This window comes from Nyctibius grandis, chromosome 6, assembly GCF_013368605.1.
Source record: "Nyctibius grandis isolate bNycGra1 chromosome 6, bNycGra1.pri, whole genome shotgun sequence".
NCBI classification, from domain to species: domain Eukaryota; kingdom Metazoa; phylum Chordata; class Aves; order Nyctibiiformes; family Nyctibiidae; genus Nyctibius; species Nyctibius grandis.
The window spans coordinates 70,036,594-70,062,060 of NC_090663.1; the positions used below are offsets into that span (position 1 = coordinate 70,036,594).

The following is a 25,467-nucleotide window of genomic DNA, read 5'->3' on the forward strand; positions in this document are numbered from 1 at the left end:
TAAGTCGCTCTGTGCATAATATGTAATCAAAACCAATGTTCTGACTTCTTTGTTTTATAGCCTGTTGTGTTTTAGTTCTTTGTCATGTTAAAAGCAGGATAAGGATTTATCATATCTAAAGGCTTAAATTTTAAAAAGTATGAAAGAGTATTTCCCTCTTCTGGGGGCAAGGGGGATGTCTGTGGGAGGATTTTGTATATTCTCTTTGCCTAATGCCACTCTAATAATTATTTTTTTAACATGACAAAGTGCATCCTCTGACAGAGTTTATAACATGGCATTGTTTTTCATTTATGTACAGGAACTGATTCCTGAATTCTATTACCTCCCAGAGATATTTGTCAACAGCAATAATTACAATTTGGGAGTGATGGATGATGGAACAGTTGTGTCTGATGTTGAACTTCCACCATGGGCCAAAACCCCAGAAGAATTTGTTCGCATAAACAGACTGGTAAGATTGCTATCTTCTATTGTCTGTCAAGTAACATTTGTCTTGTAAGATTCTTCTGAAACAGTTTGGGTCTTTGCTTGCAATATATAGCTATTCATAATCTACGTAGGACTAGGGCTGAAATAATCTGAAGAAATGTTAGATTTACAAATTTAGGAAGAAAAAAGGTATATAGTATTGCTCATTCTTTAGAATTGCTCAAAAAAGTTTGAGTGTGGTCTGAATACGCAGGAGATCTTACCCGTTTGTGTGTCAGCTCTTGTGGTTCTAAAGAGCTAATAAAATCATCACTTTACAGAAGACTTGAAAAAGCTGCTTTAATCATACAAGTATTTGTCACTCTGATTACTTAAATATAATTTTAGAGGTTTTTTTTTAATTTTAGTATCCATTTAACTCCAAAGATCAGTGAAAGCCTCAGGAAAGGAGGTTGCATTTTAAATCTTCTGCCACCTTTTCCATTTCTTCCATTAAATTGATATTTTTCAGAGCGGTTTTTACAATAAAATAAAAGTGAATTCTCCTTTGCCTGCTTCATTCCCCAAACCGGTATTACTATTCCCTTCCCTGTTTTGGAAAATCCTTTTTTTTTTAGCACTGTCTGTCTTCACTGTGCCTCCGGGCAGTGTAATGAATTACAGAATAGATGTTACAGTATTGTTGTTGGTGCTTCAGCACATTCTCCCAGCTATTACATTAGGCCCTTCTCAAAATTAAAGCATTCTGCATCAGTGGCTCTTTGCTCTGCTCTCTTCTCCTCTTCTCCTTTTCTCCTTCTCCTCTCTTCTCAATGGTTGTGATCCCTGGAGGAACTTGCCACCACTCTATGGGCTGAGTATAACTTTGGTATTTTGTATTAGTATTGATATTGGTTTTCTTATTTTATTAAATCTGTTTAAATTTCAACCCATGAGTCTCCCTCCTTTTCCCAATTCCTTTTCTCAGCTGGGGAGGGGTCTTGGGTGATAGAACAACTGGTTATTGTTTAGCTCTGGGTGTGGGCTAAACGGAGACAACGCGATACCATGGTTTTCAGAAATGTTATTTGGCCTAGAATTCTGTGGGCAGTTGTACGGTGCACCATAATAATCACAAATTACGTTAGGTGAATTTAGTGTTTTGCTTCATATAGAGGTATGTGCAAATTTTATTTAAACAAGGTATGAAATACAATAACGTTTAGCAGGACTACTTGGCAAACCATATTCAAATGCAACTTTTGATCTTACAGTTGTGCTGATAGGTAATAGGTTAGGGAGGTAGCCCGACACCTTTCTGAGCTTGGCGTGTGTTTGTGATTCAGGATAACCTGAGAAATGAAAACCTGTGTTCTTAAGAAAACTTGTCAAAGGCAGCCTGTGGCCTTGATCTCTCATGACTGTGGTATTTCAGCTTTTGCATAAAACATAGTTTTCATTCTATTAATTACAGATTTGGCTTTCCCCACTATGAAATTATTCTCCATCTCCTGCTTCCTCCTCTTCTAAGATTTTAGCTCTTAATTTTCTTTTGCTGATTTCTAGCCTTGGTGCCAGGTTTTTCTCACCCTCACCTCTGTCCGCTCTGACCTGCCCTTCCCTCATCCTTCCATCATTTCCCAAAGCCTTTGCTACTAGTATCTGCCTTTCTTGCAGCTCTCTTTGATATCTCTCACTTGTGCTATATTCTCAGGATGAAGTGCTTCATCAGCAGGAAGCAACTGCTATTCAATTATTACTGTTAAACTCTTGGGCACAAAACATAAAATCCCTTTAAAGTCTTCTCTTAGAGAGTAATGATCTCATTCCATGTTCCAAATATGTTTTTTTTCTTTTTATGTACAATCTACAATAAACACATCTTTATTTTGTTAAATCCTGAAAAAAAAAGCGGTTCAGAACACTCTAGAATGAGGGAAGCGCTTGTTACATATCCAAAACTTTCATTTCAAGGAAAAGTAATCTGAAAACAGCAGTATGTTAACTTTTGTGTGTTTGAATGATGAAGATTGAAATTACTTTGTCATTTCCTTAATTTCACTCAGCATTTCTTGTGAAACTGAAATATCATATTTATTATATAAATATAATTAATGTTTCCTTCTTTCAAACTTCCCCCCCCAAGTAATTATTCATTAGTAATTGTGACTTGAAACTATTTTAATTAAAAAGACTTTGCTAGTAATCTGCTTGGCTTCATAACTTCTGCTTATGAAAGTAGACCTTGCAGTACCACTTGTCAAATGGCGTATTGAAAGATTGTGCAAAAGTTGCCATAAATTAGAGTTTTTCAAAACAAAGAGCTTTTACAGGAACATGCAATTTTCAAGTATTACATAAGTGGACAGAACAGAAATTTTTTTAAGGCTTAAGTTAATTGCGAAAGTAAGAAATAATTTACTGAGTGACGGTATATTAAAGTGTGTCAGACATCATCCCTTTTGGTGACACTGTACATCCCTGATACTGTTGCTGTACTTCAGATACCAAGTTTTAGTCACTCTGGTAGCATTAAATTTAAACCTCAGTGCCAATGAATTGCGTTAACTGCTTCTGTGTGACATAGTTAACCTTATCGTGGTGGTGGTGGCCCTGTTAGTGCTGGTATGGATGATGCCCTCTGTAATCTGACATTTTTCCAGTGGAATAAAACTGAGAAAATTAAATGCAAATATTAAATTGCTTTTTCTTGTTAATACTTAGCGGATTGGATACCATCAGCATCAAATCGGCATTATTTTATTTTTGAGTAGAATAGGTGTGTTTAGGAAGAACGCTTAAAGCTCAGTTCCTCGCAAATACTCTCAAAAAAAGCTTGCTGCAATGTGGCATGGGCTCATTCATTCATTTAATATTTCCTAACTGCCTCCTGGTTCAGACAAAATAGTGATTATAGTATTTTAAGTGCTCATTTTGTAAGCTATCACACCCAGATATTTTTTCCCTTTGCATTTCAGTTTACCTCTTTAAATCCACAGATCTTATACAATGATTGGAGCTCATGAAATGCATACTACTTTGATCTGTGACCTTTTTGTGGTGCTAATCGGGTTCCTGATATCATTATACCTTGCTCATTAATCATATTTCCTGCAGCCCGTCAGCCAGCCAGACAGCCCAAGCCTCTCTTTGCAGCCTTGTGTTGGCAGGTTTCTGCTTTTCCAGATTATTACAGTGTGATACTTTGGCTTCTCATAACCAGACCCACATCAAGCTGTGTGCTACAATTAAAGTCAGATGGTCCTCAGGTTGAGCAGGGATATACTGTTGCAGCTGTCTGTCTTTCTGGAACAGACCAGCACGGGGAACAGATGATATGTAGGACAGTGCATAATAACAGCTTGTACAGTACTGGGTCAATAGCAGGGGTTCAGAACGTTAATTGACAGGCTGATAGCTGATTTAGAAGTGATTCCCAACCTATTTTTAATTTTATAAAGTATGTATTTTAATTGAAATAGATTGTTGCATGTCCTCTGTGTTTGCTCTGACAGAAAAAGCAGAATGGTGTATAATTAAAAGTGGGTTTTGATTGATGGAATGTCATGATGAGCTAAACGATAGCATCAGGATGTCATTCTAAGCAATACGAAGAGGTGTAAAATGCATGTATTGCTTCTGCATATAGTTAGTACTTGGTATTAGTTTGTAATAGTACAATATTTTATAATAGCACAAATCAGCGGGGGATGGGTAGGATATTTTTCTCTGAGGCAGTCTACAGTTTTTGATGGAAAAGTGACTGGGTTTTTACCATTCTGAAACCTTATTAAATATTTCTAAAGCTCTGTATTATATTTAGTGCCATAGAATAACTGCTAAGATACCTGAAAATATTTTTCAGATTACACACATGCAGTTGACAATAATTGTATTATTGTATAATTCCATCATTTTATATATATGCATGTGTAATAAGAATTATAGTATTAGATTATTAAAAGTAAAAAAAACACAAACTTTTAAATGAGATAAAATTAGAATTCTTCCCCCCAACAAAATCCCAAATACAACATACTATTGCATCCTTACTTTATTATTTCAAAGTTACGATATCTTTAGGGCATTAGTATGTGAGCAAAAGGGAGAATGCCAACTTGATCTGATATCTAATAAAAAGAAAATACCCAACAATCTTTTGGTTCTCCCATGCTTCTGAGACATATAGGAAAAAGAAATGGGAAGTAAACTGTGAAGGGAAGAGTATGAAGAGATAGATATTTAGATATTGTTCGGATACAGAAATCTTAAACAAAAACTAGAGCAGTAGTTTTCAGACACTGAAATAGGCATATCCTTTTAAACTTAGATTTTTCTGGGGTCTTGTTGGCTTCACAATGTTAGCTGCCCTCCTTTAGAATAGTTTTCTGTTTTAGAAATTTAAAATCACTTGTTGGGGTTAGTGATAATTACCCCATTAAAGCTGATAGAAATTTTTAAATGCCCTTCTTACCATACATGACAAAGTAGACATTCACAAAGACCAGGTGCCAACCCAAGGAAATGTCCCATACTTTCCACTGATAGTTACGAAGAACTAAAAATCCCAATAAGGCAGTTCTGTTTGTTCTAAATAGTGATCTATTTCATCCTGTCATTAAAGGTTGGATGTCTGAATAGGTAAGAATTAATTTAAAATGATTAATCAACTGATAACAACTAAATTTCGTGCAGCTTTGATGAGCCTCAGCTTTTTGAGAATTAGATTGCTTCAATGATAATAAAGTTGTTGAGGCCTGTCAAGACAGCTTTCCACAATATATCTTAATTTAAGTATTTTAGTGCTTTATTGCGGAGTTAGTCCTTTCATGATTAGTGGTTTATCCATTTGATTCAATGCTGGGAAAATGCAAGACAAATCAGAAAAGTGATGAGATTACTGTGCTGGATTGAAAGTTTTGAAATCCAATTTTCAAACAATTTAAAATGTAGTGATAAAATACATAATACACAAAATTTATCCTGGCACGATAAGTAAAATGGAGAGAAAGGGTAGGCCAGCCATTCATCCTAATACAAACTTTAGTGGAGCAAAATGAATCAGTATTAAGAACCACAGGTGGATAAGAAAGATCTACAATGAAAATTAAGAGGATCATTATCAGTCGATATGGTGCATTACATTTTAGCACAGGCTACTCCACCTTACACCAGAAAACACTGAAAAAGCAACATTCGCTGCCAACTAACACACCAACAATACTCAGAACTACAGTTTTTCTGAGTCTTCACTCCCTCCTATCCATGGAAAGTGAACGGATGAAAAAAAAAACAAAAGCTGGTTTCAAGAATATTATGCTGCTTTCAGTCTATTAAAACTATTGCTATTAGTCAAATAAAGATATTGAAACAGCAGTTAAGGCAGTGCCTGTAACTTGGAATGTACTGGATTTTTTGTATTATCTTGGAAAAAACTCTACATAGTATTTTTCCTGGTTCCACAGCTGTGTATTTACAAAGGTGTTGCAGCGAGTGCTGTAGAAAATCATGTGGATATGAACTTTATGAATTAAGGCTCACAAGTGCAGATTACTAGTAATAGATAGCTAGATTATCAGTCATATATTGCTGGTAATAGCTTACTCGTTAAATATGTTAAAAACATGAGAGAGCAGGAAAAACGCTAAAATGAAAACAGGGTTAACTAGGAACATAGGAGTTGTTACCTGTGCAGCACCTACTTTGAAATTCTAGATTAAGCAGGATGGGATGTGGTCTTAAAAAGCTAGAATGCAGATTGGTCTGTGTACACTGTGTGATGAAGATGCTTCTGGCCATCTGAGCTGATTTGAAATGTTTACAGAATTTGAGTGTAGAATAGAGGAGAAGGAAAATCCTAGCTCTGTGAACTCTTCACTGAACTCAGGCTCTTCTAGATGGTTCTGTTGGCGTGTTAGATACCTGTTCATCTAGAAGAGAGGTGATGGATCATGGTGAAAAAGGAGGAGAGTTTCGATACCAGTTCTTTCAAACTCTTTATTTCATGAAATGTATATGCAATTGAAGAGTTAGTTCCATTTTTATTTCTGATATTCAGTGATTTCTTGTGGCTTCTCTTTGGAAATGACAATCTGCACACAATATAAGATTTATACAATATCATCTGAAAGGAGGATATCTGTTAACCTATAAGCATTTTAATTTTTAGAAAAAATCACTTTATAATAGAAAAAGTAGGTTGGAAAGTGATCTGTAACTTTGCTTTTTCTGGCAAATACTTGTATTTCTATGCCACGTGTGTGTAATGCATTTAAAGTCAGTATATGTTTAAACACAACTATTGACAATGCATCTTAAAGCACTATGCTGCATTCATTTTATATTGCTTTCAAGCTGTGACTATGGAAAAAGGTTTGTGCAGGAAGTAAGATTCCTTGTATCAGGCAAAATAAAGATTTGCATTCATAGAAGTCTCAAACTTAACAGTCTAATCCAGAAAGTTGTCAGGAATATTATGCTTCAGCAAAGTTGGGTGTGAAAGGGCAAGCCTGCTGGCATACTGGACTTCGTGTATTTACAAGTTTGATATTGTTTAACGCATAATTTTTTTCCTCATCTATGAAAACAAGGCAGTCCTGGGAAGCACAGGGGCTGCACCATGTAGGTACTTAACAGTCAAAGGAGCACAGAAAGTCTCTTAAACAGTTGAAGTGTAGGATGGTGTATAAATTTATGCAGCAGGATTCCTTCTTTCCTCAAAAGGTGCTTCCATGACTGTGGTGTGCAGTTCTCGTGATATTCCCTTTCAATTTGTCTATGTAGAATACCAGCATTGGCTTAAACCTGTTTGTTTGACACCTAAGTGGTGTATTGGTATAATTGTGATACTCTACCACTTAAGACTCATTTCCTACCAGCTCAGCCACACGTGCAACAATTTCATCATCTGTGTTTGTCACTGTGGAATTTTTAGCACTGTTAAATTACTTCCTAAAAGTAAGACTCTTTGTTGTCTTTGACACAGAAATACTTGTGTGCAGGCTAGAATAAAAAAATCCTGGATAATTGTAAGCAGTCTTTTGATTTAATTATATCATTTATAGGTCTGATTTTTAGCAGAGAAAGGGAGGGGTATCAGACCTTTGTTACATATTTTTAAGCACCTTATTCAGATCTCATGAAGATAAGTCTAGAATAACATTAGTGATGCCAGCAGAACTGCACTTAGGTGAAATCAGTGCAAGTGAAAACCTAACCTGTGGGTATTCTAGAGGGAAAATAATAAAAGGATCATTCAATATAAGACATTTTTGAAAAGTAGAGAAGAAATATTTCTAAAGGAATGTGATATATGGGCTATTAGAAAAGATTCTGAAAATCTGAGAATAAACAAAAGTGGACTAGTTTTTCTGTATGTACAATTGATTCTCTGCGTATAAGAATAACTTATTTTTATTGAAGCACCATCTAAGAAATATGGCCAGAAATTGACATTTATTTAAATCCAATTCTGTTGGAATATTGGTTTTACTAATTTTCAGGTAAGAATTTTTATTGATTTAATATGTAAAGGAGACTACTATACAAAGAAAGTCAAATATATTCAAGAATATGAGAGAGGTAATGAAAAGTGAACTTGAGCCATGCTTTTGAATAAAACTTGTTTTAAGAATACTGAAAGCATTCAGTTTTGGTTTCATAACACATCAAAATCTGCTAATATTGGAAGGTGGGGTTTGGATAATATGTATGATAGAATACATTGAAGAGCTGCATCTGTAGGACCTACAGATCTATAATATATAGTAAAAAGCAAAAATGTGATGAATGTAAAGACACTTTTTTTTGCCTTTTCAATGAAAACAGGAACCTAGGTAGTGTATCATCATTTGTTATCCAAAAGCACTGATCTCATTTATATCAAATCAGATATGTGAATAGCAAGGGAAAGCAGAGTTTGTAAAATCTATTCTTTCCATAATAATCCCCTCATTACGTCTTGTTGGTGATTCCTACCATCTCTTTGAATTCTGCATACGAGTTACTTTATTGAAATTACAACTGAACTCTGGACTTCAGGACTGTAAGCAGAGTAAAATAAAAAAAAGGTCCACACATGCTTACATTGAAATAATTTCTGAAAGTGTGATACATGCCAGTCTTCCTGAATGAAGAAAGCTTAATGGAATCATGGAATGTGATTTTCTGGGCAGTCTGTTTGTCTTTGTAATTATGGGAAAAAAAAATTAAAGAAGCTGGTGTCAAAATTTACTAATCTTTATCATTCAAAACTTTTAAGGTATTAAATCTAGCATAATTCTCTCATATTTAACCCCCCCCCAACCTATCACATTTTAAAACTAGTTAAAATTACTTGCTAATAATTATGACACTACACAGTTATCTGTAATGCATCTCTTAGTGAAGTCTCAGACTAAACAAGGTGAGCAGGAGAAAAACTAAAAAGTAGAGTGGAAATATTTTAAATGAGAGCAAAATGAAACAACCAAAAAAAAAGAGTTTAAGTAGTAAAAAAAGCCAGGATGGAGGTAGAGGAGTCAAAAGGAAACAAAGCCTAAACTAAAACTATGAACATTCAAGAGAGTGATGAGAGATGCAGATTTTCTAATAGGGTGAGAGAATTTATCATAGCCAAGATAAATAGTTAAACATGGAGGAAAATGATATGCAGTTGGGAAAGATTATAAAAATCCAAATGATAACACAGTTTGAGCATATACAGTTCAAGAAAAACCACTAAGGCAGGTAAAATTGCTTTTATCCAAAGAAGTTGATTGGAAGCAATCTAGACAATTAAATTTGCTTTCAGCTCTTTCGTGGTTTGATGTTGTAGAACTGGTGTTTGAAAGCAAGTCCATGGAGGACATTAAAGTTATTACTGTGTGAAATGAAGTGGGAAACAATTGTGCTGGAGCCATTGCCCCATTTAACAGGTGTTCACTAAATCTGTCTGTCTTCTGTTTGTCTGTTCTCCGAATGCTGTGCCTGGGCACTCCCTGTAAACAGTGTTCTGAGGGATACTGCTGAAAATGTATTAAGAGTTTTGATTAACATGGAAAAATTGCATCATAAGCTCAGTATATGTACGGAAGAAAAAAAGTTTGAAAGCGATGGCAGTTTCTTACTCGATTTACTAAGAGCTACAGTCTGTGATTGGAAGTTGCTTTGCAAAGAAATATTGTAAGTTGTTCCTCCTGTATGGTGAACTAATGACGGTCAGGACTTCCGTACAACAGAATGTACTGGTGAGAGAGCTGGTAGGATATGGTGGTGTTGCATTTGTTTCAGTGTTGTCTAAAGTTTGTTTATAGATCATATGTGAAAATATGCTGCTAAATTTGAATTTGATGGGTAGTTTGTTCTAAATAAAGTGTTTGTAATATAGTCAGAATGTAGAGAAGTTTCCATCCTAAGTGATGGAAAAGAAACTGAGATTTTGATAACATTTGGATACGTGGAGCTGTGGAGAAATAAACTGAGACTTTGTGGTCTTCAGCTGAAGTAGGGGAGGGGTTGAGAAAACATGGCCATCTGTGCCCTACATGGAAGGATACAAAAAAAGTCAGCTGAGGCTTTGCTTTCAGTGCTTTTCCCTGGCAAGTCTCCACTTCTTGAAAGCCTGGGATGAGGAACAGTAATGTTGCTAAAACCATCTGGGGTACAGAGGAAGCTTATGACAATGATACGGAGGTAGGAAAAACTCTTGTATGAGGAAAGAGTTTCCTCTTCCTAGAAGAGAGGAGACTAAGAAAGAGCATAATAAAAGCATACAAAATAATGACTAGTACTGAGAAGATGTGTCAGGAAATGACACTCTATTTCATAATTTAAGGATGTAAAGGTTGTTCATGAAATGAAAAATTCAAATTTGCTACGAAGTAATATTTTTCAGTGTGTAAATAGACTCAGGAACATAAAGAGTAACAACAGGAACCAAAACGGACTGTGAACGTTTATACAAATAAAAAGGTATCAAGTTGGTTAGGCAGTACAAAACTTCTAATATGAAATACAAGATCTTACGTTTGGTGGTTAAGACAAGCTCTAGAGGAATAAGTGAGACTTTTGTGAGAGAAACAGTACCCCACCTCTTCTTGCTTTAATAAACAGAAGTATCTTTTTCTTGACCATATCAAAGTAATGATGCTTTAGTCCTGTGCAACAGATCTTCTGGCTTTATACAAAGGCCATAGTTCCAAAACATACGGGACTTGCAGGGATGTAGCTAAGGTAAGTCACCCATCTCTTCTTCCTGTCCCTCACCACATTTCCCCATCTATGTCTTTGTTCAGGAACAAATGTTTGTGAGGCTATACTTTAAACTAGATCACTGAAATGATATGAAAAAGCCTGTTTGTAACCTAGGTTATTATTTTAGTGACCTGATTTACAATATTGCTCTACTGGTGGTGGCATTGACACAAATAATGGCATAGTTAGCTGCAATGCAGTGCAAGTACAAACATTTCGGAGTGGAAACTTCTTAAACTGTTTTCTCTGTCAGAGTTGGTATCTCATTAAACCGCAGTCAACAGTGTAGACTTGTAGAGCTAGTCACGCTCTAGTTAGCTGTGTTTCTGATATGAGTTTAACTATAGCAGCACAACGGCTCTGCAGGGGGCTCATACTGCTGCTTGAGGACGTGTAGTGTCAGGCTTGTGATGATTATGCGCTTTTGCAAAAGCAGTGGTTGGAAACTGATGGAAAAGGTTACTGCACCCTAGCCCATCTGCTCAGCATCAGCCTCCTGCTAGATGTTCCCTCACATCTGCCAGTTGTTACCCTTTAATTGGAAGTTCAGGTGTAGCCCTTTTGGTTTAAGGAGAGGCCAATCTATAGCCCATCAGTCAAGTAGGAGAATGTATTTAGCAAAACAAATGCAGGCTTTTGACAATCAAGGTCATGCTCACCTGAATGTACTGGGCAGTCTGTTCATTTGGTCAGATGGTTGGTCCATCCTTAAATAATCAAGGACCGTGAATTCCTTTTCCACTTTCTCTTTTTGAAGCAATTCAAGGAAACCCAAATCTCTTGGGTTGTAATTTTTTACTCTCTACTTTTAGTTAAAAGGGTGCACATGCTAGCTTCAAGGTACCCCTTTTAAGTATTTACTTGCTGACCTATTGAACTGCATTAGTAAAATTTGTGAGGTATATAGTCTACTACAGAACCAAATCCAATCAAAGACCAGTTTTAATTTCTTTGTTTCATTCTCTGATAGCTACAAATACTGTATACTCTGCAATTTTAACCAATATAATTGTTCTGCTTTTGAAGCATGAAAGTTCCTTCTGAAGTAGAGGACTGTTAGTAAAAACACCAGAGCTAGAATTTCTCATGCTTATGCTCACTTGACCCTTTCCAGGTTAGTTTAAGTAGTTAAAAAATGTTTTAGGCTGTCTATCTTGGTTCAGTTTGACTAAAATATGTTAGGGAGTCCTCATTTGCCAGTGTCTGTAGCAGATCTGAGGCATAGTAGCTTTTGGCAGAGGGGTGCTTTAATGATCAACAGCGGGCGGGTGTATCTTCTATTAATGTAGCTGCTTTGTAGGAGGATATTGGACAGTACCTCTATAGAAAGATAGGTTTAGGTAACTCAAAGAATGCTCTAGAACCAAGCTACCCTGGCTTATTTCTTTTTGGAAATAATTTTCTTTTCCTCAGTTTAAAAATACCTAGGGTTTCAAAATTTATCTCAAACATATTAATTATATGAAATCTATCTATCCTTCAACATTTTTAAAAATTTTCATTCTGAAATTTTACTTCCTCTTTGGATTTTATTTAGGTAGATTAGGATTGTTAATAAAAAGCAACAGCTTGTAAAGCAAGATTAAAGATATTAATAATAGCAAAAACGTAATAGACATTCAAATAGGTCATAAGCAGACAAAATTCTGCCTAGATAGACTCACATAATATATACTCTTGTGAGGTTCTTTGTCCTTGTCCAAATGGGTAGGATTTCTCTAAGCCACAGTTCAAGAAGAAATTTTGGCTCTGATCCAAGTTAGTTGTTTCCAGTGAGAGTTGAACTGAGCTCAAAAACATGAAAGGTTCAGCAGCATGCAAGTAGCTTAGAAGAAGTTGATTAAAAATATTAGGAAACTCAAGTGGTTTTAGTTTTGCAATGTGAAGAATGAAAGTAACGTTGGATGTTTCATTTATAATGCCTTTATTTGTTGTATAAAATACAACATTCTCCATTATTTAAACAAAAAAAAAAAACAAACCAAAACAAAACTTGTGTAATTGTTCTGAATTTTGAATGAAATAGTGCAAAGTATCCTGTTTCTAAAAATCTCTGAAAAAAATATTCAAGTGTGTAGCAGAAGAGTCCTTAAGAGCAGTGAAGCCACCTAATTATTACTGACATTATCTCTTGCCATCTGCTTTCTGAGGCAGAATAAGAACTTTGTAATGAGGATTAGGAATGGAAGATGGTGAGAGCATGCTCCAAGAGTTGCTGGAGTGTTCTCCGTTTTCATAATAAATCACAGAATAACTTTTTGAAGAATAGGTTTTTAATATATTTTGCCTAAACTAATATAAATAAACTAATAATTAAATTTTGTTGCATATTCTGATAGGGCTATTTTATTTATAGTCAGTTAATTTATTAAACCTTTCTTTAAGATACTAAAAGCACATGAACTAGCCATACTGCAGTGGACTTGGATGTCTGCACTGTCAATATCCTCCCTGCAGACACATCATGCAGGCACACCCTTGGGCTGTGTATACACCAGAATTAAGCTATAACTAAAATCCATTCCAAAGCTGCATACAAACATAGCTCACATCCAGAGCTTTTTAAAGACTAGTTTTACTGTTAGTCTGAACAGATCCAAGCCATTCTCAGATTTTTAGCAGATTGTGTTCCTCTCTGGCTTTACGTGTGTTTATTGAACTCTGTCCCAGTTGCAGTTTGCCCTGTATGCATTAGTGGTTTAGAATAAGTTTAGAAGAGAGCAATATTCAGATTAATTCTTCTGGGTTTGGATGTTTCTCTCCCAGATATAGTGAGAAGTTTGTATTTTATTGTTGTGACCACTTAATGGAAAATTTTGCTTTGCGTTGAGATTCCTCCCATGGGACATGTCTTCTAACCTGATTATGACCCATGTACATGTCTTTGTACCCAAGGTGTAAGTAGTGTGCTGACTTGCGTTGTTTTAGCTACCACTTTGAGATTGTGGTTATGTAGAAGACTGCTGTAAGCTGGGCTGTGCTCTAGAAATGAGTAAATTCCATGTACTGAGGGGTCAATTTTATTTCTGGATAGATGAACACAGTCGTGTTAGCTCAGTTTTATAACTGATACTATAAATCCTGCTGATTTTTATTTGATTTATACACCTTTCTGCGGCAGCATATATAAACATTATCCTCAGTTTGGTTGATCTGGTGATGGGCAGGCATGCTAGAGGATCAGATAAAGCCGCCTGGCAAGCTGGGTCTCGCCGTGGTCTGCCAGATGGCCATCTCTGTTATATGTCAGTTTTCTCACTTCCCTAACAAGACTAGGTCCCGATGCAGGAGGAAGGGATGTATTCCGTTGGTATTCCCTGAGTGAGCCACAGGGTTTCCTAGAGTTGGATGCTTCTTTCTTAATCACACATCTTTGACTGAAAGATTCTCCTCTTTCCTGCTCCTTTTGTTATGAGGTTTAGGATTTTATGAGAAGTGAGAGAGTAAGTAAGGAAAAAAACAACTAAAGTAGTCTCCAGAATTTGTGTTTGCCAGGGACCAGTTATGAACTGCAATAAAATACTACATATTGGGGTTTTTAAGTGCAACGATCACTTTCTGCAAAGAGGCTACAGAAGGTGGTGGCATGTGAATAGTGAAAGAGGAGCTTAGTGACAGAAAGCTGTAATACAAGCGCAGAAGCAGAGAATTTCATGAGAAACTATGAGAAGCTACACTGACAAATCAGTAGAGTGGCCACACAAAATTGACAGAGATATGGGAGGGATTGATAAATGAAGACAGCTTTAAAATCTGCAATCATTACATGGAGATCCTAATTCAGGAACCTAAAATGAAATCTGTTTGATATCTTCCTGAAATTTTAGGTTTATATATTAGGTATGAAGTTTGTAGTGATATTTGATGTCAGCTAGGAGATTAACACAACTCCTTCCTGAAGACTCATTCCTGAAGTATCTTCTTTTAAAAAAAATCTGCAATTTTTGTAACAAATAAGTATAGGAAATGTTAAAATTAATAGCAGCATATACAAGTAAATTTTGGACATAAAACATGCCATGATGGCATAAAAACCTGGGAATTTATTCTCAGTAGAAACCTTTACATAATCTTACCAACGGAATGACTGTTGCAGCCTCTTACATGTTCTACATGATGTGAAAACACTAAAAGTGATAAACATATAGTCTTAAAAACTATAGTCTTAAAACATATAGTTTAAAAACTAAAGCCACACTGCCAAAATGTAGAACTTAATTTGTGGATCCCATGTAATCTTATTATACTAGTAATACCTTCTGAATGCATTTACTAGTAAGATGAATGTAGCTTCTTTTTCCATTGTCCTTTAAAATTCTAGTTTGGATTTGGAATGTTAGGATCTGTGAAATGAAAATTCTTAGTTTCAGAAGATGGTTGTATTTCTATAATACTTTAATATAAAATCATAGTGGACTTCATTAACAGAAAAGGTGACTGAAAGACATGGCATTTTTAATATGGTGTTTGAGAACAGAACTGCCCCTTTCACTTATCTGATCACTTCATGCATGCTAGCTTTCTATCTTTCAAGCAGTGGGGTGTAAGCAAATTTCAGGAATTTTTAATGTTCTTGGAGTAGGCTGTACATTTGTGACCCAAGGATTAGTAGATAGAGGGTAATACCTCTTAATTTGGGGTCATGAATGCTTAGCGGTCATGTGCTGACCTTACAGTCATTACATGTCTGAATTCACATCATTCAGTTGTTTGCTTTGGTAGTTGAGGGGCCTTTCCACAAAGCCAGCAATAGGAAAAACGTTAAGTGTGTTTTGGTTGTGCATTCTTTCAGAACTATGATTCTACACCACCTACTGCTTTGTGCTTTTTAATGAGTTTAGAAATCAACTGCAGATTGCATAGAAACATGTTCATACACTACACCATACAACTAAAGTGGTCCTTTTTTTTTCCTCTTTGTAGGGTTTATGGAATAAGTTCATGACTTGAAGTACTTGAAAAACAAAAATGAAACTATACCTGTATCCCATGGATACATTTCCCTTTAGCTTATGCCTTAACATGTAGTCTCTAACTAAATGATCACATGCTGTTATTTTTCTGTTGGCTGTATTCAGTCTACAGGATGAAGAGGGCTCATCTAATAAGTTAGTATTTTTTTCTCTATACTGTTATTTATTGCACACCATTTGAACCCTATTCTGAAAATGGCATCCTACATGGCCTTTTCTTTAATATTTACTCTGTAGTATCTGAATCATCCACAAACATTAGTAAGTTTACCTTTATATGACTTTCATGGGATAAGGAAATGGTATTATTCGTATTTTATAAATACAAAGGAGGCTAAAGATGGTGATTTATCATCCCTACTAATTATGGGTGTCTATTTTGAAAGTATTAGGAGGTGACATTTTTCAGAGTATTAAGCATTCTGTAAATTCTGAAAGAAAGGACAAAATGTTGGTTTTAATTTGAGTCAGCTCTCATTTCCTTTGCCGTTCAGCCCAACAAATAGTTGTGTTCGTATAATTAGGGTATCAAGAATGAGTGGCTAGAAAAAGTGTGACAGGGCAGAAACTGCCTAAGTCAGTATTGCAGCTGAAACCTCAACAAATCTTACCCTGACCATGAAATATGGTGACAATAATCACGGAACTAATCACAGTTTGAGAAACCTATGTATCAAATCAGATACCCCAAAAATATAGATTGACTGATGAGTACTTGTAAAAACGTTGGTATAGTTAACTTAGAATTAGATGGCAATCCTATAGCAGGGATGAAATCCAGCTTTCTGGGAAAAGTTGAATTTAATGCAAAAGTTTTTTCTCTTTTAAATGTCTTGAAAAATAATGTAACCACTCTCTCTGTGGAAAAGGAGACACGAAACTCTTCTATTTTTTTATGGGGTCCCGATGTGGAAAGGACTGAGTGACTGTGGTACAGATCTTACCAATCTTTCCATGACACAAATAAATGGACTCTGGATTTTTAGTATTATTTAGTTTTTATTTATATGAAGATACCAATTTGTTTATCTATGTCCAATATGATTATGGTCATTCCGTGAAATGATATGGAATGGGAAGATTGCTCTGAAGGCCAATGTGCTAACAAAGTGCATTGCCAAAAAATTTAGAAAGATACTATATTTCTGCAGATTTTGAAGTCATATATTCTCTTAGGTATGACATTTCCTGTGTCTTGCTTTTAAACTAAGGTGAAGTATTCAATATACTTACCCTTCTTCTGTCATGGGTTAGACACACAAGAAAACATATGTAAATACGACTTTGTAGATTTATTCTTTTTTTTTTTTCCTTACAGAGTATGTGAGGTTGGTTTGTTTTGATGGAATAAGGTGGGAAAGAATTGGTTACATGTTTTCAGAAATTTCAAGAGACCAGAAAATCCTTTTAGGTGAGAGTAGATGGTTGTTTTGTAGTAGTCTACATAAAGAATTTTGATTTTTCCAAGAAAAATCTGAAATTTATCACTCAGAATAAGTAATGTGCAACAGGGCAAAAGAGGGTACTCTGAGATTTATGATGTCAGTTACTTGTTTTCTTGGATTAAATCTATTTTATTGCGTAGAAGTATTCCGTAGGCTTCTATTAACAGCCACAACCCCTGCCAGAACAGAGCAATTGAAATAAGATAATGAATCTGCCAGACCTTACCTACAAAGGTGAACGTTCCACTAGAAATGACATTACGCTGGAATTCCTGATCGTTTCAGACTTTCAGTTTTGTTGGGAAAACTCTTCACCTGCAGCAGTTAGGAGGTCAAAACTATTGTAAAAATTCCAAGGTCTGTTTCTGCTGCATAAGAAAAGATCTTTCTGCTGGGGCTTTCCAGCATTTTTTTTCTGGGACCCCATAAAATTTTCCATTGAAGGTACATTTTCCTGTATAGCAAATTTAAGCCGACTGACAGTAAGCCAAGACTTTCCTTAATTACCCTTTGTGGTCTCTTAGAAGTAGTCCCTAGACCAAAGGCATCTGCAAACCACAGGTTGAAACTCACTGATTTAAGGAAGTGGCAGCAGTTAATTGTTCATGTGTCATTGTTAAAATGAGCATCAATTCAGTCTTGTGATGAACGGTCGTTTTGCTGTGACTAGCGATTATGGTTTTGTAGTGGTATAATTGCTAGTCTAATAGAGGTAACTAAGGTTAACAACAGAGATAAGTAAATATCATAGAATTATTTCCTGCCTTTATCCTGGTGAGATAGCAAATACATTAACAAATGCCAACAAACCTCTAAAGTTATTATGCCCTGAAGGAGGGTATTTGAGCTTTACTAATATGGGACAGATTGCATGCCAGAGAAGCCCTAACAAACGTAATTTTGTGATTCTCTGATTTTCAGGTGATAGTTTGTTTTCACAGGATTGTCCCATTAAAACTTGTGCAGGGTTTTGGACATGTAAAGAGCTATAGGTGCTTTTATTAACTGTCATAATTCTAAAGATTTTACTTGTTGATACTGAATGTGGACCTGTATGACATAGTTGCTTTGGTTGGTTGAAAAATAGTGCTGATTGTAAATTGTGAATGAGTCTGTGGTGTGCAAAAATAGCTATAATAAATTGTAAGGTATGTGTTGTGCATGGTCATTTTCCAAACAATTTTTGAGTTGTTTCAGCCCAGAAGTGAAGCCTTTTCTGTTACTGAATAAGTTTATCAAATTGGAGAGGAATATGTGGTTACATCTATGTTTGATAGCTTTACTCCTTTAGCACATGTTGAGATTGATTTTAAAAAAAAGCAGAAGAGCAGGTAGATGTAAACGACTAGTAAGTACATCCCTAACTTCATGTTTCGTACTCGCATCCATGACATGCTGGCAGCAGCGCCTCCAGGCATAGGCTAAATGCCGATTTGTTTGGGGCACGTAAACCTGGGTCTTGCAAGCCATCTGAATGGAGGAGCGCGTTATGCCATCCCCTCTGCTGAGGCAGTCACCATCCCAGGCACTGAGCCACTAGACAGCTGTGTAAGAAGTAAACTCAGCTTGATTAGTACAGCATGAGAAATAAATAATCTCGCAGGTGAATATTTATAGCACTTGCGTTGATGCTTGCTGTTATGGAAAGAATAAGTGGTTGTTACCTCTCTAGGAATGAGATTTGGGTCCTAGGAAAGCTGCAGAGCACCCAGCCTCTTGGCGGCAGGTATGGCTGTTTTTAGTGCTCCTCCAGACATTGCGGAGGATAATCAAAACAGTAGTGGCATGTAATTTACTCAAAGGCATTTCATTATTTAGATGGCTGTGGAATGACCAAATCCAACTGGTATGCAGGTGGTGATCTGGTAGTTTTGAAGCAGATGCAGTTTTATAATGCAGGCTTCAGTTCATATACTGGAATGACTTAAAACAGCTATATTTTTTTTTTCCTAGCAAGCTATAAATGAGTCCTTGGTTTGCAGTTGTGTTCAATTATTTTAAACCTATTTACAATGTATTCTATTGTAAGGCTATGACCTTTGATCTCCAGAATGGGTGCATGTCTTTTGTGGGAAGCAGGAAGTCTTGGGGCAAGTGACACTTGCAGCGCAGTTTATTTTACTTAGACTTTGATTCTTCCCCTCCCCCCTGTTTCTAGAACTGAAGACAAATTTCTGTTTCTATTGGATTATAAACAGGTTCTGGATAGCTTCAGCTGCTGCATAGTGCAGTGATATTTTAATTTGCTGGGTAGACATGTTTACTGTGTACTGTGTAGTTTATGAGTGTTACCATAAATGAGGTAATCTTGCATCTTGGTTTCCATGTGTGAAACATTACATGAGCTAATGCAGCTGCACCACTGCTTGCTGGATATTAGTAGACTTTATTTGGACATAAAGTTTATACTGAACTGCTTTAAATATTTTTGCTAAAACTGGTAGTGCTTCTTTTTTAATGTGTTTTATATGACACTGACGGATGCCAAATTTCACAAAGCAATGTAAGAATGTATAGTGGATTTCTGCTTTGTACCCCATTGTTCTCAATAATGGAGATTCCAGAGTGAAATAAAATTAATGACAAAATTTTTAATTTATGTTCAGGTAGTGTTTCAGGGACTGCTTCATATTAGGTATACATAGGAACGGTAGCTTCCTAGCATACTGTAGCAGTCCTAAAAACATGCACCTTCTCTCCAAAATCTGGATTTGGAATTTGATGTGACACATGTGGGTTGTGAGAATAGAGAGAAAGTTGATTTCAGCTCAGTGTTTGAAGGAACATATAAAGATTTTTCTGTAGTTGAGTTTTACCTACCAAAATCCTCGAATCATCGTGATTTTTAGAAGTCTATGATTTTAGCATCTGTGGCCATATTCTTTTTACTTAACTAAAAATATTGCACATTTTCAGTTTACGTAGCTAGTTAGGAAGGTGAAAGCTGTAATACACAGTAAGCTATAAAATACGTCAGTGTATTTTCTAACTCAAGTATTAACACTTGCATGTAATTTCTTGGGTTGAACTTAATTTATGTTCTTTTTTATAAGTCAGAATAACAGACATCTGTACATTTAAAAAGACACTAAAATTATTTTGTATCATTAAGTACTTAAAGGTAAGTACAAAAAAATAGGTATATATATATTTTTATAAGCAACTTTAAAAGGACCTCCTCCTGCTGACTTTGTGTTCTGAAGATACCCAATGTTATCTTGTACTTTTCTCAAAATAGAATTGGAAATTATTGTTACAGCCTCTTCTTTTTAAAATAACATCTGTTTCATTATGGAAGTTAATCTTTAAGCACTTACATGGGAAAAGTAACCAGTTGTTCAATGAGCAGCAGGATTGCTGAAACCTGGTTTCCTGCGTATGTGTGTCCTTTGCTTCTTACCTAAACTTCTCTCAAAAATTCCTTACGACACTGCAGCTGGGGAAGCACCACCGCTTTTGGTGGCTGCCAATGGACTGGCCAGTGTGCGTGTGCTGCCTCACCAGATACAACCAAATGGATATTCAGGATGGCTTTCCCTTCATGGGGGTATCTGCTTACCCCTCTTTCCTGTGTCTGACCATGGATTTTCTGAAAAGCTGTACAAATGGAATGATCTTTGAGATTTTTACCCATCTTTCAAATCTGCTTGAAATAAGCCAGAGATTTCCATGTTACTAAGGGAGGAATGGACAAACAGATAAACTGTCAAGGAACTTAGCACCTAAGGCTTATTTCCTTAGGGAACAGAGTTAAAAATCAAATCTGAATTCAGTATTTTAAGTCCTTACGGTTGCTACATAAGCTGAACTCAGCACACAAGCTTTAAACCAACACATCATTCTGAGGAGTTTTATAGCTGGATTTGTACCAGTACTTGAATCTTCCTTTGTTGCATTTTTTGTTTCTTAATTTTTTTTTTTACTCAGATGATAGATATTATGGATATTTTTGTTTGTGTGTAAATTATACTTTAGTTCCTTACAGTAATTCTGCTTCTTACATGTATTAATCATTATGATGTGTCTAATCAGAGGGATGTGGAGTTATTTTGCACAGTTAGAAAAAAAAAAAAAAAAGATTGTATGGCATAGTTTTGATTTTGTTTTGCCAAAGTCCAAACTTACGAATTTTCTAAAGGGGAAGACTTTGGGATTTAGGTATTAAGAGAGGCTTGCTATACACATGGAATTAATGAAGTCCTTGTAACAGAAACAAGTTTTTGAATTCTGACTGTTGGTAATATTTCCATTTAATCCCCCTGTGTGTGTTGAGATTAACATAAGGCTTAAGGTAAACTTAGTTGCTTGTTTTTATATTTTTATTAATTATGTGCTTTTTACTAGGTGTATTAAACAGTTTGTTTCCCTTGAGTGGTCCAGCAGCTGTAAGGCCTTTGAAAATGTTCGTTAGTATATGTCTCACTCAATATAATGTGAACCCCCCACTGTTTTATGTAGAAGGATTTTTAGGTTATATAGTGAAGTTAGTCTACAATCCCTTTTTACTTGTAGTTTCCAGTAAACCCTTTCTTTGAGGTTTTTCCATTTTTCATCTCCAGTAAACCAGGCTTTCTCACGTTAAGTTTTGCCATAGTTTGTGTTTTCCCTTAAGCTGCTGCTCTTGAAATTGTTAGTTTGCAGGAGTCTAAGCTTTTATCATTTATTGGTTTCTAAAGCAATTTTCTAATTCTGTGAATAAAAGGTTATAAATATGAACTCTGAAGCCTCAAATCTTCCCAGGCAAATAAAAATTTCATCATCTTTTGAGGTCCAAAATTTTTGATAATGATTTTCAACTCTTATCTCTTCTATAACTGGAAAGAATGAATTGTGGCTTTTGGGGGCTGGCACTGTAGCCCCTCTACTTCCTCCTCCTGGTTTCCTTGTGCAAACTTACTGAAGGAATGAAGGTCTGTGTCTTCTCTTCCTCCCTCTTCCCCGCTCCTGAGATCTCAGTTACTGGTCAGACAGGATTTGTGCCTGACAGGGGATACCACGTTCTGCTGGATTTATGTGGTTAGGCAGCCACCATCGCTTTCTGTTCCTGGTAATTCTGGAAGTTCCTAGTCTTTGCCCCATTTGAAGGTGTTTTGTTGTGTGCTTTTGTATTGCCCACACAAGTTTTTTTCAGTACTAAATACTAAGCATTACATTGTAATGTTATCATCTAGTGGCAATGAAATGACTGGAAAACAAACACTGAAACACAAGGCAGCTGATGAAGTTTCTGTCTATAACTGAGTCACAAGCTTTTAAGGAATCTCTTTTCTACAAGCATCTTTATTTTTCCTTTTGTGCATAGAGTGTGATACTGAATTTCTTACATATATTCTCTGCTCAAGACAGTAAGATAATTGCAATACTTAAAAAAAAAAAAATTAACACAAATTGATTTTAAGAACCTTTTACATTTTACTATTTCAAGCCTTCCGATGTCCAGGAAAATATTTTATCAACATCTTAACTTTCAGGTTTTGGGCAGAAACAGATATAGTTATGTCAAATATGAAACCATACAATTTAAAGTGTCATCATGTCTTGATAATCACGATTTTTCCCACATACACACTTTCATTTTTGCAGGTAAAAAGTTTTTTATTATCTTCCTTTCTATCTGTGTGTGTGTGTACACACTAAACTGAACATTTTCTTTGAAAGTTTTTAGTATTGCAAATAGTCAAACACTAAAAATTTCATTTCAGCTCACAACAATAGGGCTTTTCATATGTAATTTGAAGGAAAAATTGGTAATTATGCATTTAATTGGCTAATAAATCATAGCACACTTCCCTTATTTTCTGTAGTGCTATGCTAAATCTGTATAATGTGGCCTGGTGTATTTTTGCAAAAAAAGAAAACTAAACGGCTTGTTTAGTGTATGTACAGTGCATGAGTGACATAAATATGTAAAGCCTTCTGCGGCGTTTACTATGTTACGTGAGAAGTTCCTGTGATTAAATGCCTAGGGATTTTATAAATGTACATTTTAAAAGTTCTAGATTTTACACTATATCATGTCTATATTTAGTATGTAAATAACAAGAGGGGAGCCTGCTCAAGCTAAAACAAATTTATAAAAAAATGCAATAGAACTCTTTGAAATATATGCATTTGTGATTCTGATTGTTATAGTATTAATTCTCAGATTTTTGTGATTAATTCTGTTAATATTCAAAGTGGCTGTTGTGATTTTTTTAAAAATTGGTGAACAGGGCATTTACTTAAATGCTTTAAGATTTGAGAAAGGTTTTAGGTAGCAGAATCTCTGCTTGTCATTTCCATTAAAACTGCAGGTTACGATACTTCAGTATTTCCAGTTTTCATTTCCTTATGAGTTAGGGCGTGGGGTCATTTGATATGTCTGCTCTCATTTAGAGGTTGAAATTTTCCAAAAATATTTCATTAATAAAATAACATCAACGTTACCACAATTAAGAGATGAATACAGACCAGATTAGTTACAAAAGAATGAAATGTAGAGATAGACAAATCTTTTTCTAAGTCACTTTTTGCCCGTGGAAAGGCATTGGTCATTTTATTGTTTGCCTGCACGTGAGGAAGCTGGAGAAGGTGGTTGTTCCAATAAAAATAGGGATTAATGTAACTGATTTACAAGAATTTAAAGCATGAATTACATTAAATTATACACGTAGCAAATTCTGCCATCTCAGTGGCAAGGCCATTATGTAAAGTCACTGAAAGTTTTCCTTGATTACACTTTCAGGAACAGTCAAGCACCATTTCAAGACTCCTCTATACATTGTACATGTATGCAAATCAAATTTAACTGGATTTCTAGTCCAGCATCCTGTATGCTTTCATTTGTAACGTTAAAATGGTTGCGGATAGTACATGTTATTGTCTAGCTGATTGTATGCGTTAGGACAAGTGGCGAATCCTGACTTTGTCTAAAGGATTTCTGAGTAAGATGGAATTTTTCCATGTATTTCCATGTTACCTGATACGTGGAATAGACTCTCAGTATTGCTATAATAGAAGTTTGTTTTGAGAGTGAAAGGAAAGGGTTTTTTTAATCTAGAACTTTACCATGAATTATTTTATAAAGCAATTTACAACACTTCCTAGGTGGAGTGACAATAGCAAGATTTATATTAATATAGAAAAATGTTTCCGAACTGATTTTAGTATGTGTGCATGCATGCTACGAGAAGTAGTAGAACACACTCTATTATTACATTTCATATAAAAAAATCCACCTGCATGGTGGCTGCATAAATGTCCATTACTTTGATGGTTTGTTTAGTATGTTCACTTGAATTTACTGACATTCTGAGGGGAAAAAAAGTATTTGGAGAATTGAGGGCACTGTAAGCTGAGCGATTAACAAATGGTTGCTAGCATTACATTTATAAACATTTGGAATATTCTGCATTAAGGCTGATGTACTCAACCAGCACTCCTCCTCTGTGCCACTCTCTGAATTAAATACAGTAATAACTCAATAGGACCAGTTAGAGAAGTTCATTTTACTTTGGATGGTTTTGTAGTAAGCAAGCATACCCTGTCTAATCCTTGTGTGGCAAGAATTCTCTTGTCAGCTTGTCACAGAAAAAAAAAATTCAAATGTGGCTCTTTATTTGTGGTTGTCCCAGGTATTTCTTGTAACAATAATGAAGTAGACAATGAGACTAAGGTAAAGTTCTTTCCAAGGGGCGCTAGCCTGTTTTACTTTGATTCACACAGTTTTCTTAATCATTTATTTCAAACCCCATGGTAGTTGGAGGGCAGACATGTAACTGAATCTGGAATTGAAACCCAAACATTTGATTAAACAAAATGGTAACTTCCTGAATGTTCTTCAATGAAAGTGTAAGGAAAAACAATCTCCCCACATTCAGTTATCACGTACATCATTATGGAAATGTAGGTGGCTTCAGAAATTTATGAGTGGAAAAAAAGAGATTTCTATTCAGAAATAGTCCACCACAGTCATAAGTAACCAAATCGTATAATGCTCCTAATGAACAGTTTGATGAATAACTGTTTTCCATTTGCCCACTGTGCCAGTCCTGAAATTGTCCAATCACTGCCAATTTATTTTCTATGGGCAGAATATTATATTGTGTTATATTTTGTTACAATAGGAAGGGAAGCATGAAGAGAGTGGGAACCAATCATTAAGATACACACTTTAAGCAAAGATCGGGTCTGTTACTTGATTAACAAGACTGCAGTAACATTTATCCATAGTATACTCTTACATTCTGATTGTATTTCTAGTTCCTTTTCTTCACTTGTGAGCTAGAAGTTCTTGGCAAAGCTGAATATACAAAATAAATATAAACCACACTGCAAGGATGGGTCCCTCAGAGAGAGGGAGGGAGAGAGAGAGAGAGAGAAAGGAGAAAATGATTTAATGCAATAATGATTTAAGCTATACACAG

At 35.5% G+C, this 25,467-nt stretch overlaps 1 protein-coding gene across 1 annotated transcript in view; it reads left to right on the top strand.

Moving 5' to 3' along the window:
- The window catches only part of LRBA (LPS responsive beige-like anchor protein), a 432,022-nt gene that overhangs the window by 333,831 nt on the left and 72,724 nt on the right, over positions 1 to 25,467 (top strand). Inside the window, 1 exon segment of the mRNA XM_068402600.1 lies at positions 302 to 454. Within this exon segment, the coding sequence (XP_068258701.1) occupies positions 302 to 454 (153 nt within the window).